This window comes from Ursus americanus, chromosome 4, assembly GCF_024610735.1.
Source record: "Ursus americanus isolate L20-20 chromosome 4, mUrsAme1.1.p, whole genome shotgun sequence".
NCBI lineage: Eukaryota > Metazoa > Chordata > Mammalia > Carnivora > Ursidae > Ursus > Ursus americanus.
The window spans coordinates 6,390,783-6,410,015 of NC_142130.1; the positions used below are offsets into that span (position 1 = coordinate 6,390,783).

Consider the following 19,233-nt stretch of genomic DNA (forward strand, 5'->3'; position numbering starts at 1 on the left):
CAATAGCTAAATCATGGAAGGCACCATCAACAGATGACTGGATTAAGATGTGGTTCATATATACAATGGAATATCACTCACCCATCAAAAAGAACGATTTCTCAACATTTACTGCAACATGGATGGGACGGGAGGAGATAATGCTAAGTGAAATAAGTCAAGGAGAGAAAGACAATGATCATATGGGTTCACTCGTTTATGGAACATAAGAATTAGGAAGATCGGTAGGAGAAGAAAGGGAAGAAGAAAGGGGGGGCTAAACAGAAGGGGGAATGAACCATGAGAGACTATGGACTCTGGGAAACAAACTGAGGGCTTCAGAGAGGAGAGCGGTGGGGGAATGGGATAGGCTGGTGATGGGTATTAAGGAGGGAACATATTGCATGTTGCACTGGGTGTTATACACAAGTAATGAACCATGGAACTTTACATCAAAACTAGGGATGTACTGTATGGTGACTAACATAATATAATAAAAAAATATTATTATTAAAAAATTAAAAAGATAGAGCTAGCATATGTTCCAGGAACCCCACTTCTGAGTATATACCCAAAGGAACAGAAATCAGAATCTTGAAGAGATATATGTACTCCAATGTTCACTGCAGCGTTATTCACAATAACCAAGAGATGGGCCTAAATATCCATTGAATAGATAATGTGGTGTATACATACAATGAAATATTACTCGGACTTAAAGAAAAAAAGAAACCATGCTCTTCACATTGACACTCACGAACCTGAAAGATATTATATTAAGTGAAGTAAGCCAGAGACAGAAGGCCAAGTATGACATGATACCACTTATACAAGGAATCTAAACTAGTCAAAATCACAGAAGCAGAGAGTAGAATGATGGTTGCCAGGTACTGGTGGGTGGGGGAACAGGGAAGTATTGGTCTAGTCAAAGGTTACAAAGTTTCAGTTTTAAGATGAATTATTTTTGGAGTTCAAATGAACATCACAATGACTACCATTAACAATAACGTGTTGTACCTTGAAATCTGCTTAGAGAGTAAATCTTAAATGTTCTCACCACACATCCACAAAATGGTAACTTTGTGAGGTGATAGAAATTAACTAACTTTATTGTGTTGATTGTTTTATACATTAAAATCATCACAATGTATGCTTTAAATTCAAAAAATTATAAATTATATTTTAATTATATTTTAATTTTAATGTGTACCATGCCAAGGCACAAATATCTTCTCCTCAATTTTTGACTCTCCTGGGACCTAAACTGTGCTAAAGCTCTCCTGAAGCAGAAAGGAATAACCAACAAAATTATTCTTTGCTTTTCTTTCCACCATGTTACATTTTCTCCAACAGGACAAAGCATTTCCATTAGTCCTGCTCCTTTCTCCATTTGTAAAATCTTCAAGGTTATGGGCTGTAACTCTTGTACACAAATTCTCTCACATAATTACCCCTAATGAAGGTGATTTCTACTATCACAACTCTCCTCTGGGTCTCTTGGTCACTGCAATCCAATGACGTCAAGTCACTAATTAGCTTCTAACTACTTTAATGGTTTTTCTTCAATCTATGTGCTGAAGGTACTTCAAGGTATAAACAGTGGAGATTAAAGTCTGGAAAGGCATGGGTTCCCCTACACTTGTACCCCACCAGTGGATCCTGAAGAAGGTTGTTTCTCCCAGACTATGCAATATAAGGCTAGGGACAAGAAGGGCACTGTTGTTCTGCAGCCTCCTAATTTGGTCACAACAGGAACAGAGAGAGACAATTAGCCCTCACCCTTTCAATTAATTTTTGAATATTCTACGTCCATGTTACCTAATAGATGCCCAAATATCTAAGTCTAAGAAGTAACTGAAGGCTATATTTCTTCGCTAATACCAGGATGGGTTTAGCCTTTTAATTGGATATAATTTTATTTCAATACAACCTTTTATAATTTTATCATTGAATTAATTTTTGGGGATGGGTCATGCTTTCAAAAGCCAGAGAATTAGAGAATATTAGAATTAGGAGGGAGATTTCTTCTCTTTTTTTTTTTTTTGAAGATACACAGAGCACCATGAAGGGTATGTGATTTGCCTAAAATTGTGATGATATTTATTGAGAGGCAGAATTTGAATAGATACTTTGTGTAACTCAGGCTACTACTTCTCTTATAGTCCACAATGTCTTTGAACATCATTTGTTGATTTGGATTTCAGGCTATTTTAAACCTTTTAATTAGAATGCTCTTTGTTAATTCATGACTAGGAAATACAAGTAAGATGAAAATCCAAATATCTTGCCTGATATATAACCTTCTTGTGAGAAAAAAAAAAGAGGATAGCCCATATATGATCACTATCTTTTACAATCTTATTAATACTATGTTAAATTATTTATATTGCTATTACACAAAACGTTTGATCCAATTATTTGATGATCATATATAATACATCTTTGTGAAGCAGGGAACAAAGTTATCTAACATTTGAATCAAGGGGAATTGAGATGAAGGGAAGAAAAAGCCTAAATATTTCCTAAACATGGTTTTGATAAAATGATACAATATTCTCATACTCTCTTTATAGACCCCAATCATATAACAATTACTATCCTAAGTGATACTTCCTAAAAAATATTCTTGCTGATCTTTAAAAGAAAACCCATATGAAATTGTTGCTAATTTTGTTGCCAAAACTCCCCCTTATGAACAATATTTAAATCTCTAAAGAACTTCATCCATACTTCTGGACTTGTCAGATGAGGTTAAGTTGAAAAAAAAGCATTTTCCTAATATATATGGGCAAATATCCTATACTTGAAGCTGCAGTGGAGACTAAGAAATGATCCTCTTCATGTGATCCTTAGTTGCATATGATTGGTATCAATTTCTAGAGGTCTCTGAAAGTTATTTGTAATCATCTAGTTTACTGCTATTGAAGACAGAAGTGAGATAGCGACAGGTAGAGTGAATTCTTTGCAAAACTGTGAAACAGGACATTTTGCTTTAGCACGTCTTCCTTTTTGTCTACTCCTTTGTCTCTTAGATTCCTGAGGGCTCCAAGTACTCCACCAGCTACTCTGGACCTGAATTCAAATACTGCATTCAGCCTTCTCTCACCTCTGTGAAGACAGTCCATCCTGGCTACGGACATCCTCTATTTCCTTCTTATTTAAAAGCAAACTTTATGATTCATCTCTGCAGAGCCAGGTCTATTTCCTTAGGAGATGTGGAAGTAACAACTAAATACTTACTAAGCATTAACGACTACAAATTACAGGACATATCCACACACCCCATTTCATCTTAGGTAAGTGAAAGCACTTTGCCAGTATCCTTACAAAGACCATGCACCAGCATTTATCTCTAGTGAGCGTTACATCTCTGATCCAGATCTGGGGGGGAGTTGAGGGAGTGGCAATGCTGAAAAACTTGTGAAAGATGGATCTTTGATCTGAGAGAGAGTTTGCTGGCCTCTTGTAAACAATACTCCCACTTACTTCACTTAATACACCAGTCATAGTATCCAAAATAGAAGTAGTAGGAAAAGATCTGGCAGAATTTCAAAAAGGAGGGACCTCAGGGTCACCCAGTACAACCCTGTATGCATGCATTAATTTAATTTCAAATAGTACAAGAAATGAAAGATTGGTCTTTGCAAGAACACATCTACTAATAAGAAACTCATTCTTGGATGAAGCCAGTCATACTATCTTTGAGCATGTAAAATTATGAGATAATACTCTGATTTGAAACAACGCATTTTATTTTATTTTATTTTATTTTAAATATTTTATTTTTTTGTGAGAGTGAGAAAGCACAAGCAGGGGGAGCAGCAGAGGGAGAGGAAGAAGCAGGCTTCCCGCTGAGCAGGGCGCCTGACCTGGGGCTTGATCCCAGGACCCTGGGATAGATGCTTAACCAACTGAGCCACCCAGGCACCCCTATTTTTTAAAATTTTATTTATTTATTGAGAGACCATGTATGAGTGAGGAGAGGGGGAGAAGGAGAGGGAGAGAGAGAGAATCCTCAAGCAGATTCTGCACTGCACGTGGAGCCCCATGAGAGGCTTGATTCCACAACCCTAAGATCACGGCCTGAGCCAAAACCACTAACAGATTTTTTTAAAATTTAAAAACCATTAACATAGTTTTTAAAAATTTTAATAGCTTTACATTTTCACTATATTACAGCAGTTTTATTTGGTGTAAAAAGATACCTATTTCATTTAAAAGTAATGTGCTAGCCAGTGAAGGAAAATGAGGACTCATCAATGTCACTAAATAAAAAAGAGATGATTATTAGTAAGTGATCTCTCAGGAGACAAGTTACAAACCTAACTGCTCTATCGCCAGTGCACAGCACAGTGCCCTGAGAAAGGAGGCATTTACTTACTTACAGAGCAAATCACCTAAGGAAGAATGCATTTATATCAGAACTAAAGGATTTCTATTTAGAGTACACTATTTAGAGCTTCTGTAGCTCATCATGTTGGTTTTCTATATTGAGAAACCCAACTCTTGATTGAATCAATTTGCCTACTATTTTCCCCCATGGAAAACAGGGTCTTTTCTTTTTTCTCGCCGCCCCCCCCCCCCAAGGAACCACTGACGTGGAAGCATAGAGCTTTGAAGAAGATTTATTAGGAGGATGAATCCTGTGGTGATTTTCTCACATAAGTAGATTATGTGTTTTATTTCTAAGGATACCAGAAAGTCTTCTCTGCCACCTCTTTCTGCTGTATCTCTAGAAGGTGTCCCTGGGAGATTCATTCCCTGTGCTTAATTTAAGGCTTTGCTGTTTCTGACAGGACACATATGAACCCCTACTAGTTGGTCTTGTTGGGTATCATTTCCTCGCCTGCTTCTAGGCATTCATTACAGTATTTGTGTCTAGGAGTCTAAGGATCAGGGTGTTTCCCAGGGAGGATAGGCCATGCTGTACCTGGAGTTCACTTAAAAACAGGCTACCAAGAAGTAATGAGGAAGGGAAAACGCACTGAGGAGAATGTGGTGGCTCCTCGAAGACAAATTTAATCCATTATATTATCTTACCTCCAGCCTGTTCTGACTTCAGACGCTGTTGTTAGTCTCTTCTGAAAATCCTAGAGCCATAACTTTGATATAATTGGTGATGATATGTGAATTAATTCTTTGGGGGAATTTTCCAGAGAACTGGAGATTTGAAATATAGGGGTGAGTCACTGAATTTGGTTCCAGGAAGTTAAAATTATTCATCACATGCCCTGTCTTTATGTGTAAATCCTCCAGCAAAACTCAAGGAAACACTAGGCAATTTGCAGTTAAGAAGACATTGCAATTTAAGAAGACATTAATATCAAAAACTGCAGATAATTAGAAACCACTAAAATAAGACACTCTTCCAAAGACCTGATTTAGAGGTATATAGTGAGAGATTTCTTTACATTTCACATTTTATTTTTCTTATTCACTTTACAATGTTTCCAAGTTCTAGATAGCTTATAAAAGTATAAATAACATAAAAGGGAGAAAGTGTTGATAAAACAGAATGCAGAATAACTGAGTAAAAAAGAAGAAACATTGTTTTTCCATGCTCTGAATTTCTTACTATGAATACTACTGTATAATACAACTATAATTTTTAAAAGCCCCACCAAATCAAATAAAATGTCAGTCATAACTCAATAATACATCTGTGGCTATTAGCAACAATGGCTGAGCTTAATGAAGCTTAACATGAGGGAATAATTGAAAAGAACAAATGCACTAGATTCCTTCTTATAATAGGACTCCAGGAAGAGATGAGTCACAACTCTAGGAAGAGTTCCAATAAACTCTAGATTTTTGGGTTTTGTGAGGTTTTGTATTTTAGTTCATACAATTTGAATAGAGAAGGGAATAAGACCTAATCACTCAAGGCAATGATTCTGCCTATGAGCTCTCACACAATCTAATGGTGTCTCTTTATCTCCTGGATTTTTTATTAATAAATAAAATATGCACAGAAGTACACATGGCAGATCTTGCACACCTTGTAAGTTTTCCACAAAGTAAACACTTCCATGTACCTATCAACCACATCAGGAAACAGAACATTACCAGCACATCAGATGCCCATCCTGTCACCTAACAGTTCTTATTCACCTTTCAGGATAACCACTCCAGGAGCCTTTTTAATATCATAGATTAGTATAGCCTATTTTTGAACTTTACTTAAACAGGTTCCTATACTATACACAATTTTGTGTCTAACTTTTGGGGTCAACATTGTGAAATTGTCTTCCTCTGTGTTAGCCATTCAAAAAATTGTTACGCGGTTTGTAAAAAAAAAAAACGGATTCAGATTTTGGCTCTGTAATTTCTTAGACTGGATTTCTATAATATCAAGAAAACATTTCAGATTTTCAATTTCATTTGTAAAGTAAGTAGGTCACATTTCTCAAATTCATATAACTGGATATACCAATGTCAAACATCTCAACAACTCTCCCATCCATCCCTCTTTATTATTGTTATTATGCTGGCTATATAATTTTTAATGATGCATGAAAATTCAGATACATAAATGTAAGTAGAAATTAGAACATCTAAGGAGGGAAGTGGGAAATGAAATGAAAGCCATCCTCACTGATTGATCTTTGTCTCTCTCCTATTCAGGTAACAAGATAAATTCCTTCCAAAGTCAATGAGTGAGATAAATCATTCCCGGGTGACCGAGTTTGTGTTGCTGGGGCTCTCTAATTCCAAGGAGCTCCAACCTTTCTTGTTTCTCATATTTTCACTACTTTACCTAGCAATACTGCTGGGAAACATTCTTATCATCCTCACTGTAACCTCAGATTCCTGCCTTCACAGCCCCATGTACTTTCTGCTCGCAAACCTCTCTTTTATAGATATATGTGTTGCCTCTTTTGCTACCCCCAAAATGATTGCAGACTTTCTGGTTGAGCACAAGACTATTTCTTTTGATGCCTGCCTGGCCCAGATTTTCTGTGTTCACCTTTTCGCTGGCAGTGAAATGGTGCTCCTTGTATCCATGGCTTATGACCGTTATGTTGCTATATGCAAACCTCTCCACTACATGACGATAATGAGCCGCCGTGTGTGTATTATTCTCGTTCTCATCTCCTGGCTTGTGGGTTTCATCCACACTACTAGCCAGTTGGCGTTTACTGTTAACTTGCCTTTTTGTGGCCCGAATCAGGTAGACAGTTTTTTCTGTGACCTCCCTCTAGTGACCAAGCTGGCCTGCATAGACACTTACGTTGTCAGCCTGCTTATAGTTGCAGACAGTGGCTTTCTTTCTATGAGTTCCTTTCTTCTCTTGGTTGTCTCCTACACTGTGATACTTACCACAGTCAGGAACCATTCCTCTGCTAGCATGGCAAAGGCCTGCTCCACACTGACTGCTCATATCACTGTGGTCATACTGTTCTTTGGACCATGCATTTTCATCTATGTGTGGCCCTTCAGCATTTACTCTGTTGACAAAGTCCTTGCTGTGTTTTACACCATCTTTACTCCCATTTTAAATCCAGTTATCTACACTCTGAGGAACAAAGAAGTGAAGGCAGCTATGTCAAAACTGAAGAGTCGGTATCTGAAGCCTGGACAGGTTTCTACAGTTGTAAGAAATGTTCTTTTTTGGGAAACAAAGTAAACATATACGACTGTAACTACTGTAGCCTTGTCTCTACACAATTACAAATGGAATCACTATGATCATTTTTACCCATGGGGAGGGTGGATTAACTTGACTGAAAGATTAATTATAATAATAAAAGCCAAAGAATGGACCTTATTGATATTTAGATTCTCTTTCTTCATTCTGTGCTTTTTGTTTCTATTTCCTACTTTTTATTTAGAATTTTCATATGGTTTCTCTCATCTATGGAACATAAGAACTAGGAAGATCGGTAGGAGAAGAAAGGGATAAAGAAAGGGGAATAATCAGAAGGGGGAATGAAGCATGAGAGACTATGGACTCGGAGAAACAAACTGAGGGCTTCAGAGGGGAGGGGGAGGTGGGGGAATGAGATAGACTGGTGATGGGTAGTAAGGAGGGCAGTTATTGCATGGTGCACTGGGTGTTATACGTAACTAATGAATCATGGAACTTTACATCAAAAACCAGGGATGTACTGTATGGTGACAAACATAATATAATAAAAAATATTATAAAAAATAGAATTTTTTAATATATAGGCTTTGCATACATTGGGAAATGGCATTTACTCATATATGATAAATAAATTGTACCTTTTCCTCTCAAAAACAGTACTGCTCAGATGCCAATTACAGAGTAATAATAGGTACAGATCTTTTTACAATAGCAAAAGTAGATCTATTTACATATACATGATACACCTAGATAAGACTGTATTTCACACAGTACTAGGTAACTAACAATACATGAAGATGATTGGTGTTAATGGTATAGTAACATGTAAAACAGCAAGGCTATCCAGCAAAGGCTTTTATACTCAACACTTTCCCAAATCCTTCTTCAAAGTTGCTGCTTAATACATATTATTCATGGAAAATAACTCGCTGAATAAATTTATTCACCAGCGTTTTGTATTTATTTATGTTAATTTCTGGGTTTTTTTAATTTATTTATTTGAGAGAGAGAGAGAGAGCAAGCACAAGCAGGGGGAGAGGCAGAGGAATAGAGAAAGGGAGAAGCAGACTCTGCTAGCAGGGAGCCCAATGTGGGGCTCTGTCTCAGGCCCCTGGGATCATGACCTAAACCAAAGGAAGACCCTTAACCTACTGAGCCACCCAGGTGCCCCTTAATTCTGTTTAATACTGATAAAATAATCTGGGGAATTTCAGAGATGAGTTATAATTCTTTATCACTTGTCAACATGATTATGGGAGCCTGAAACCTCATACAAAATACTCCCTCTCCCTATAGGTCTTCATAATTCCTCACTTCCCAGATAAGGTAGTTTTTTACATATTAATAGTTGGTAGAAATAATCATTTTTCTATGTGGACTTATTTAGCTAAAATTTTATTTTTATATTGCATAATGCAGGTCCAGAAAATGACAGAACATTATTTTAAGAACTTTGGGGTAGTCATGAAATTCCTCCTCCATGATCACTCATGAAAATAAGATTTTCTAGGAATCCTCATTATAGGTTATTTTAGGCTTTACTCTTATTGTATTCACATTTTTCCTATATTTTTCTACTGTATTCTAGTTTCATAATCTGTTATAGTGTTACCTGTTTCTAGACTCCAATCCTTAGAATCTCCTAAAGGAGTTCTACAACTATTATTACTGAAAGAAAAATTAACTTCTCAATTTTGAGCCAGAGGGTTCCAATTTATTATGGACCTAAAGGGAAAAGTAATTCTAAGAGGGACATTTATACTGGTACAGGGCTACATATAGAAAGTAGAAAAATGGGGGGCGCCTGGGTGGCACAGCGGTTAAGCATCTGCCTTCGGCTCAGGGCGTGATCCTGGCGTTATAGGATCGAGCCCCACATCAGGCTCTTCTGCTATGAGCCTGCTTCTTTCTCTCCCACTCCCCCTGCTTGTGTTCCCTCTCTTGCTGGCTGTCTCTATCTCTGTCGAATAAATAAATAAAATCTTTAAAAAAAAAAGAAAGTAGAAAAATGTCTCTGTGCTATCCCTTATGTTCCACATATGAGTGAAACCATAGAATTGTCTTTCTCTGCTTGACTTATTTCACTTAGCATAATCCCCTCGGGGGATAGAAGGATGGGATAACCGGATAATGGGTATTATCAAGGGCACATGTTGTAATGAACACTGGGCATTGGGGAGGAAAAAAGATGGCAGAGGATTAGGGGACCTTTTTTCAGCTGGTCCCCTGAATCAAGCTGGATATCTACCAGACCATTCTGAACACCCACGAAATCAGCCTGAGACGTAGGAAGATACATCTGGATCCCTACAAACACACATCTCTGGTGCTGAGTATTGAGGTACAAACCAGGGAGCTATGAATCTGCACACAGATATCGGAATATAAACTGAAGGGGGAGGGAGCCATCGCGATCAGGCGCCGGGAAGCAGTAGCCACCTGCACTGGGGAGCAGGCCGGACTCGCAGACCAGTAGCCCCCGAGAAACCAGACTGAACCTGGGAACTTGAGAGCACTTGAACCAGACTGAAACCGGGAGCTCAGGAGCCCACGAGTGACCAGACTGAAAACTGGAGCTCTGGAGCGTGCAGGAACCACACTGAAACACAGAGCCCCGGAGCGTGCGCAGGAACCTGGGATGGCTGGTGGTGTTAGAAGCACAAAGGGCAAGGGGACCTGGGTGGCTCAGTTGATAAGTGTCTGCCTTTGCCTCAGGGGGTGATCCCAGGGTCCTGGGATTCAGCCCCGTCATCGAGCTCCCTGCTCCACTGGGAGCCTGCTTCTTCCTCTCCCACTCCCCCTGATTGTGTTAACTCTCTCGCTGGCTGTTTGTCTCTGTCAAACAAATAAATAAAAAATCTTAAAAAAAAAAAGGCATAAAGGGCAGAGACTACGTGTAGGCCCTGGGAGCAAGGACTGGGAGGGCAGCTGTGGGGCACACAACCTGGGATGCTGCAGGGTTTTTAGCAGCAGGGACAGAAACAGAGTTAAAGTGTCCAGGAGAGCTCAATGAAGAGCAGACTGCGATCTCTGTGTTCCGAGACAGAGGCTTGAATATGGCCACTGCTGCTTTGACTGTCAGAAGAGTCACAGAAAGGGAGGTAATCAGAAGGGGGAGTGAAGCATGAGAGACTATGGACTCTGAGAAACAAACTGAGGCCTTCAGAGGGGAGGGGGTGGGGGAATGGGATAGGCTGGTGATGGGTAGAAAGAAGGGCACTTATTGCATGCTGCACTGGGTGTTATACGCAACTAATGAATCATAAAACTTTACATCAAAAACCAGGGATGTACTCTATGGTGACTAACATAATATAATAAAAATATATTATTATTAAAAAAAAAAAAGAAGAAGAAGAGTCACAGAAAACCGCCAGGGAAAGCCGCCAGGGAACAAAAGCCAAGAAAAACCAGTTTGCACTGTGCCCATCCCTCTCCACCCCCCAACAGGGGGTGGAGCAACTCTACCCAAACAGGGTTACCTAGGTATCAGCATGGCAGGCCCCTCCCCCAAAAGGCAAGCTGAAAAAACAAAAACCCCACATCTGTAAGGTCCCTATAAAACAAGTGCACCTTGCTTGGGTCCTGGTCAATAATTTGGGCTCTGTACATCCCCGCAATCACTCCTCAGAATGACAAGGAGGAGGAACCCCCAACAGAGGAAAGAAACAGAGACTGTGGCCTCTGCCACAGAACTAACGGATATGGATATAACCAAACTGTCAGAAATGGAGTTCAGAGTAACAATGGTCAAGATGATGTGTAGGCCTGAAAAAAATATTAACAAAAATATTAACTAGAATATAGAATCACTAAAGGTGGAAATGAGAGCGAATCTGGCAGAAATTAAGAATGCTATGAATCAAATGCAGTCTAAACTGGATGCTCTGATGGCCAGGGTAAACAAGGCAGGAGAACAAATTAGTGAGTTGGAAGACAAGATGATAGAAAAGAAGGAAAAAGTGGGAACTTGGCTTAAAAAACTTCAATTTCAAGAATGCAGAATATGGGAGATTGCTGAGTCAATGAAACTTTCCAATGTCAGAATCATCGGCATTCATGAGGGGGTGGTGAAGGAGAAAGGTCTACAAGAGGTACTTGAACAAACAGTGGCTGAGAACTTCCCTAATCTGACGAACAAAACAAGCATTCCTATCCAAGAGGTAGAGAGGACCCCTCCCAAGATCAATGAGAACAGACCAACACCATGTCACATAATAGTACAATTCGCAAATCTTAGAACAAAGGATAAAATCTTGAAAGTGGCCAGGGGGAAGAGAATCCTCACCTACAGAGAGAGGAACATCAGAATAATGTTAGACCTCTCTACAGAGACTTGGCAAGGCAGAAAAAGCTGGCAAGACATATTCAGAGCACTAAGTGAGAAGAACATGCAGCCAAGGATCCTTTATCCAGCAAGGCTGTCATTCAGAATTGATGGAGAGACAAGGACCTTCCAAGACTGGCAGAAACTAAAAGAATATGTGACCACCAAGCCAGCCCTACAAGAAATATTAAGGGGGGGTTCCATAAAAGTAAAAAACCCCAAGAGCTATACAGAAAAGAAATTTACAGTCCATAGAAACAAAGACTTCACAGGCAGCATGACATCATTAAAATCTTCTCTCTCAACTGAGGGCTACAGAGGGGAGGGGGGTGGGGGAATGGGATAGGCCGGTGATGGGTAGTAAGGAGGGCACATATTGCATGGTGCACTGGGTGTTATACACAACTAATGAATCATCGAGCCTTACATCGAAAACCGGGGATGTACTGTATGGTGACTAACATAATATAATAAAAAATCATTATAAAAAAAATTAAAATCTTCTCTCTCAATAATCACTCTCAATGTGAATAGCCTAAATGCTCCCATAAATGCCACAGGGTGGCAGATTGGATAAAAAGACATGGCCCATCCATATGCTGTCTACAAGAGACTCATTTCGAACCTAAAGATACATCCAGACTGAAAGTGAAGGGATGGAGAACCATTTTTCATGCCAATGGACCTCAAAAGAAAGGTGGGGTAGCAATTCTCATATCAGACAGATTAGATTTTAAACTAAAGACTGTAGTTAGAGATACAGAAGGACACTATATTATTCTTAAAGGGTGTATCCAACAAGAGGATCTAACAATTAAAAATATGCCCCCAACAGGGGAGCAGCTAGATACACAAGCCAACTCTTAACCAGAATAAAGAGACATATAGATAATAATACGTTAATAGCAGGGGACCTCAACACTCCATTCTCAGCAATAGACAGATCATCTATGCATAAAATCAACAAAGAAACAAGAGCTTTGAATGACATACTGGACCACATGGACCTCATAGATATATACAGAACACTACACCCTAGAACAACAGACTACTCATTCTTTTCGAATGCACGTACAACTTTCTCCAGAACAGACCATACACTGGGTCACAAAACAGATCTCAACCGAAACCAAAAGACTGAGGTTATTCCTGCGTATTCTCAGACCACAATGCTCTGAAATTGGAACTCAATCACAAGGAAAAATTTGGAAGAAACTCAAACACTTGGAAATGAAGAACCATCCTGCTTAAGAACGATTGGGTAAACCAGGGAATTAAAGAAGAACTTAAGCAATTCATGGAAACCAATGAGAATGAAAACACATTGGTCCAAAACCTATGGGACACTGCAAACGTGGTCATAAGGGGAAAATACATAGCCATCCCAGCCTCACTCAAAGGAATAGAAAAATCTAAAATGCAGTCTTTATATTCTCACCTTAAGAAGCTGGAGCTGGAACAGAAGAACAGGCCTAACCCACATATGAGAAGGCAGTTGATCAAGATTGGAGGAGAGATCAATGAATTAGAAACCAGTAGCACAGTAGAGCAGATCAATGAAACTAGAAGCTGGTTCTTTGAAAGAATAAATAAGATCAATAAGCCACTGGCCAGACTTATTCCAAAGAATAGAGAAAGTACCCAAATTAATAAAATTATGAATGAAAGGGGAGAGATCACGACCAACACCAAGGAAATAGAAACAATCATTAGAAACTATTATCAACAATATATGCCAATAAATTAAGCAACCTGGAAGAAATGGATGCCTTCCTGGAAACCTACATACTACCAAGACTGAAACAGGAAGAATTTGATCATTTATACAGACCGATTAAACATGAAGAGATTAATACTTATTATCAATTAATTATTACCAATACTTATTATCTTATTATCTTTTATGTTTTGGGGGGGGGTTGTTTTGTTTTCGTTTTTTGATAATAGCCATCCTAATAGGTTTGCAGTGATATCTCATTGTGGCTATGATGTTCATTTCCCAGATAATCAGTGGTGTTCAGCATTTCAGCACACACTCACTCACCATTTGTATATCTTTTGGAGAAATATCTATTCAATACTTTGCTCATTTTTAAATGGATTGCTTTCTGTTATTTTATAATGGTGTTATTGAGTTATAAGAGTTCCTTATATATTTGGACAATAACCCTTATCATATGCATGGTTTGTAAATATTTTCTCCCATTCCACAGGTTGATTTTTCATTTTGTTGATTGTTTCCTTTGCTGTGTAGAAGCTTTTTAGTTTGATGCAGTCCGCCTTGTCTATTTTTTCTTTTGTTGCCTGTGCTTTTGGTATCATACTCAGGAAATTACTGCCAATAATAATGTCAAGAAGCTTTTCTCCTACATTTTCTTCCAGGAGCCCTACAGTTTCAGTTTCAGGTCTTATATTTAAGTCATTAGTCCATTTTGAGTTGATTCTTCTCTGTGATGGCAGATAACAATCCAGTTCTATTCTTTTGTTTGTGGATATCAAATGTACCAACACCATTTATTGAAGACACTAACTTTTCCTATTGTGTACTCTGGACACCTTTGTCAAACGTTAGTTGAGTCTCTGCATGCATTTATTTCTAGTCTCTCTATTCTGTTCCACTGATCTATAAGTCTGTGTTTCAGGAAATAAGGGAAGGGTATTGAAATCTCTGATTAAAACTGTAAGTTGATATACTTCTCCTTACAATTCTGTAAATTTTGCTTTATGAATTTGAAACTCTGCTCTTAAGGATGTGAATGTTCGGGGTTTTTATTCTCCCCCAATTGAATTTATATTTTACTCTAAATCCTTAAGTATATTGATAATAGATTTTTTAAGACTACATCTTCCATTCCATAATTCCTATCATATCTGTTTTACTGACTGGTATTAGGTCTTCTGTTTGAGTCTTATTTTCCTGCCTGTACACACACCTAGTAATTTGTATTGGATGCTTCACATCTTGGTATTATCTGTAGATTATTTATATTTTGTTATCTTCTTCTGATTAATGTTGAAGATGTTTTTCAATGCTAAGATATTATAAGCTTTCTTGTTCAAATGTCTAAAATGCAACAAAATTATTTCAGGAAAGTCTGAAGAATATTTGGATACTTTCTTAAAAGTATCACAATATTTCCTATTTTATCTCTATTCTAATGTCACTCACGCATTGTCTTTCATAATGAGCTAACATATCAGATTATATTGTCAAATCATACTTACATGAATTTGTGATCTTACTCATTATAAGCTTTTATTAAATAATTATGGGTTATAGGTAACTAAGGGGTTCAGAAAAAAAGACAAAACAGGTAAGTTTCTGGGACATCGAGGCCAGTTTCCCAGGTCTTTCCTTAGAGGAAAACTAATTCCTTTGGCTCAGCCTCAGACAACCTCCTCTAGATCAGTATGGATTAGATTTCTAAATGAATTTCACAGGGTTCTTCATACAACTAGACGCATTTAAACTGATATGTTCCCATTCTACATTACCAAGATGTATATTTGTAAAACTTACATGACATTTCTTAGAGAGTCGTGCCTCATTAATTCCGGATTCTATTTACAATGGGTAATCCTTTATCAGCAACAAGGAATTTAAGAAATAAAGTCTAGGGGCGCCTGGGTGGCTCAGTCATTAAGCTTCTGCCTTTGGCTCAGGGCGTGATCCCAGAGTCCTGGGATTGAGCCCTGCATCAGGCTTCCTGCTCCGCTGGGAGCCCGCTTCTTCCTCTCCCACTCCCCCTGCTTGTGTGTTCCCTCTCTAGCTGGCTGTTTCTCTCTCTGTCAAACAAATAAATAAAATCTTAAAAAAAAAAAAGAAAGTCTATTTCTAATAGAAAATATCTTTAGTTGATTTTACTGGAGTCCAATTGATAAGCAATTCAATGTAGTTCCCCTGTCTTCTTTCCTTTACCCCAAGGGATTTTTTCACAGTGAAGAAAATGAATGGATAGCAGACAAGCTGCTTTAATTCATCCTCTCATACACTGATAAGCACATGACTTGCAACAACTTGGCCACCACCAAAGTTACCCCTATTATAACATTTTAGTTGTGCCATTATATCACAAATTTAGCAAAATACCTAAAACTATCGTAATGTGAAAAAATAATGACCAATTAAACCAATTCATTAAAATGGTGTTCACATACCTGTACTCCACAATATAAAAGTTATCCATCATGTAGACACAGAAGCAAAGAAAAAACCCAATAAAAATTTGAAGATACCAGAGCTTAAACATACTTAGCCTTTTTTCTACATACCTCTTGTTTTCTTTACAATGTATTTAAAGAAAAGAAGTTTGTTATATGCTGTTATAATTATTATAATAATTACATTAATTCCATACTTTTTACTCCATATTCCCAAATTTGCCTATTTCTTGTTTCCTGATATCAACATTTCTCACTCTTTACTCCTGCACTAAACCAATGCTTTAAATGCCACCAAGAGATATTATTTGATAATAAATTATGTCAAGAATTTATTTTAGAAAGATTAGATCAAGATTTGACAAAGACATACAGATTCCTCCTAAAAATGTGTGATATGAAACAATCTATTCAGGGATAGCAAAAGTATAAAACAAAAAATAATAATAAATGAGTATGCTTTGACTCATATGACCCTATAAACTTTGTGACACATATGAATATGCCATTAAGTGTCTGAAGAGCTTTTATTTCAAAGGAGTGATTTGGAGCTTGCATTTGATTCCTCTCTTAACAAATTCCTTTAAAATAACCAAGCGAATACAAAAGTTAGAAAAATCATCTGCAACAAAACATAAAAATATAAATAAATGTAGTAGTAAGTTTTGTGAACATGGATTAGGCAATGACATAACATCATATTTATGTAACATCAATATCCCAAGTAACATCAATATCATGAGTAACAAAAGTAAAAAGTGGATAAATTGGAATACATCAAAAGCCAAAATTTGAAAGGACACAACTAACAGTAAAAAGGCAGTTCACAGATCAAAAGAAATACTTGCAAATTACATATTTGATAAGGGAATTGTATCCAGAATATATATAGATCTTATACAACTTTAAGAAGATGAAAAAACTCAATCAAAATATGGTCAAGGGTGAGAATATATGTTTCTCCAAAGAAGATATACAAATAGCCAATAAGCACATGAAAATATACTCGACATCATTAGGACAATGCAAATGAAAACCACAATGGGATACTACTTCATATCTATAAGGATGGCTAAAGTTAAAAAAAAAAAAAGGAAACTAAGAAAAAGAAAACAAGTGTTGATGGTGTTAATGAGGACAGAGAGAGAGTGAAATGCCCATATACTGTGCCCTGGGCTGGTTTAATAGTAAGATGGTGCAGCCACTTTGTGAAACTGACAGCTATTCCTCAAAATGTTAAATATAGAGTTCACATATGATCCAGCAATTCTAATTCCAGAGATATACCCTAGAAAAGTGAAAACATATGTTCACACAAAAACTTATTAATGTGTAACTCATAGTCGACCAAAAATGGAAAAACTCAAATGTCCACAAAGTACTAAATAGATAAATACAAGGTGGTATATCCATATAAAGGAATGTTATTCAGCCATCAAAAGAAATGAATTACTGATACATGTTACTATATATATGATCCTTCTACACATTATGCTAAGTGAAAGAACCCTGTGATAAAAGGCCACATATTCTGTGATTCCATTTATATGAAATGTCCAGAATAGGCCAGTCTACAGAAACAGAAAGTAGATTAATGGTTTCCAGGGTCTCAAGAGAGGTGAGATTGGAAAATGATTGCCTATGGGTCCAGCATCTCTTTGTGGGATGAAGAAAATTTTATTTGAGAGTATGAGATACTAGTGTCCTTGACATAATTGGTAGAAGTAAATCTAACAGTTTCTATAATTCTAACAGTATCTGGGAGTACTGGTGATTGTCTCCTAAACTGTGTAGCCTTACACAGTTTTCTAATATGGCCTTAAATGGTGTATTAGAAAAACCACAATGCATGGTTTATTCAAAATAGAGCTCTTAAAAAATAATTCTTGAAAGTGTATATATAATGGAAAAATTATCGGCAGTCATCTGGATCTACATACTAAGAGTATTTTAACTACATCTTGGTGAGAAAGTGAGAAGAAACACAATTATGATAAATCAACATTCATAAGAAAGTGAGTACATCTTATGTTTTTAAATATTGACATAGGAAATAAAAAGCAACAGATTGAAAAGCACCTAGTCCAAAAGCAAGGGAGACACACTTACTAATTTTAAAGCAGCTGCTGGAGACACATGAACCCGAAGGGACTTTATCCAGGGATGGAAGCAGTGGTTGACACCGCATTTTTGCAACCGTATTCTGACTTGCTAAGGAAGGAGCACCTGCAGGTGCCATTTTTAGTGCCTTTCCTCATGGCTTCTAGCACTGGAGGACATATTTTACCCACCCTGTACAGAGAGCTAGCTGCAACCAGGATGGGTAAGCATTTGGCATCTTGCCTCCCACCCCCGCTTGTTCAGCATTTGATATGTAAACTGCAGGGCAGAGAGAGTGCCCTGAACCCTGCCCATGCCATGCAGCAGCCAAGGTGCAACTGGGAAAAGCAAATGACTTAAATTCCCTGTGCAGTAACCAAGTCTGAAAATGCTCAGGCAGGTGCCCCCAGCCCTGACTTCCCTGTGCAATAGTGTGACCCTATCACAGCTGGCAGGCATGCACAGCCCACACAGAGTGTTCTGGTGATCAGAGGATATTGCACTTCTGGCCCATGTAGAATAGCTCATACACAAGACAATTCTTTCAACAGTAAGAGAGGTCACTACTTCATCTAATACATATGGACCAGCACAGGGTGACAAGCAAAATGAGACAGAGGAATATGTTCTAAACCAAAGAATAAGACAAAACCCGAAAAAGAACTTAATGAAATAGAGTTAAGTAACCTACTTGATAAAGACTTCAAAGTGATAGCCATAAAGATGCTCAATAATCTCAGGGGAAGAACGTATGAACACAGGAAGAACTGAAACAGGAATTCAGAAAGTGTAAGAAAGTACTAAACAATGAAGAAAACTACCAATGAAATGTCAAAGCAAGCTCCAGAATGGAAGAAGATACTTATAAAATGATATCTCTAATAAGGGGTTGATATCCAAAATATATAAAGAACACATATCATTCAATAACAAATTCAAAAACAAAAACAATTAATAAAGGGTCAGAGGACTTGAATAAACATTTCTCCAGAGAAGACATACAGATGGCCAAAAGGCAGGAAAAAATGGTCAACATCACTCATCATCAGTGAAATGCAAATCAAAACCACAATGAGCT

At 37.7% G+C, this 19,233-nt stretch overlaps 1 protein-coding gene across 1 annotated transcript; it reads left to right on the forward strand.

Moving 5' to 3' along the window:
• Nucleotides 1-6,573: 6,573 nt before the first annotated feature.
• Nucleotides 6,574-7,606, forward strand: LOC123784850 (olfactory receptor 4K15-like). The gene has a single exon (XM_045786355.2). It carries the CDS (start codon nt 6,632-6,634, stop codon nt 7,604-7,606), a length of 975 nt encoding a protein of 324 aa, XP_045642311.2. The 5' UTR covers nt 6,574-6,631.
• The last annotated feature ends 11,627 nt before the right edge of the window (nt 7,607-19,233 follow it).

What these genes read in the sequence shown, in the direction of transcription:
- LOC123784850 (XM_045786355.2), top strand. Translation starts at nt 6,632, where the DNA reads ATGAGTGAGATAAATCATTCCCGGGTGACCGAGTTTGTGTTGCTGGGG.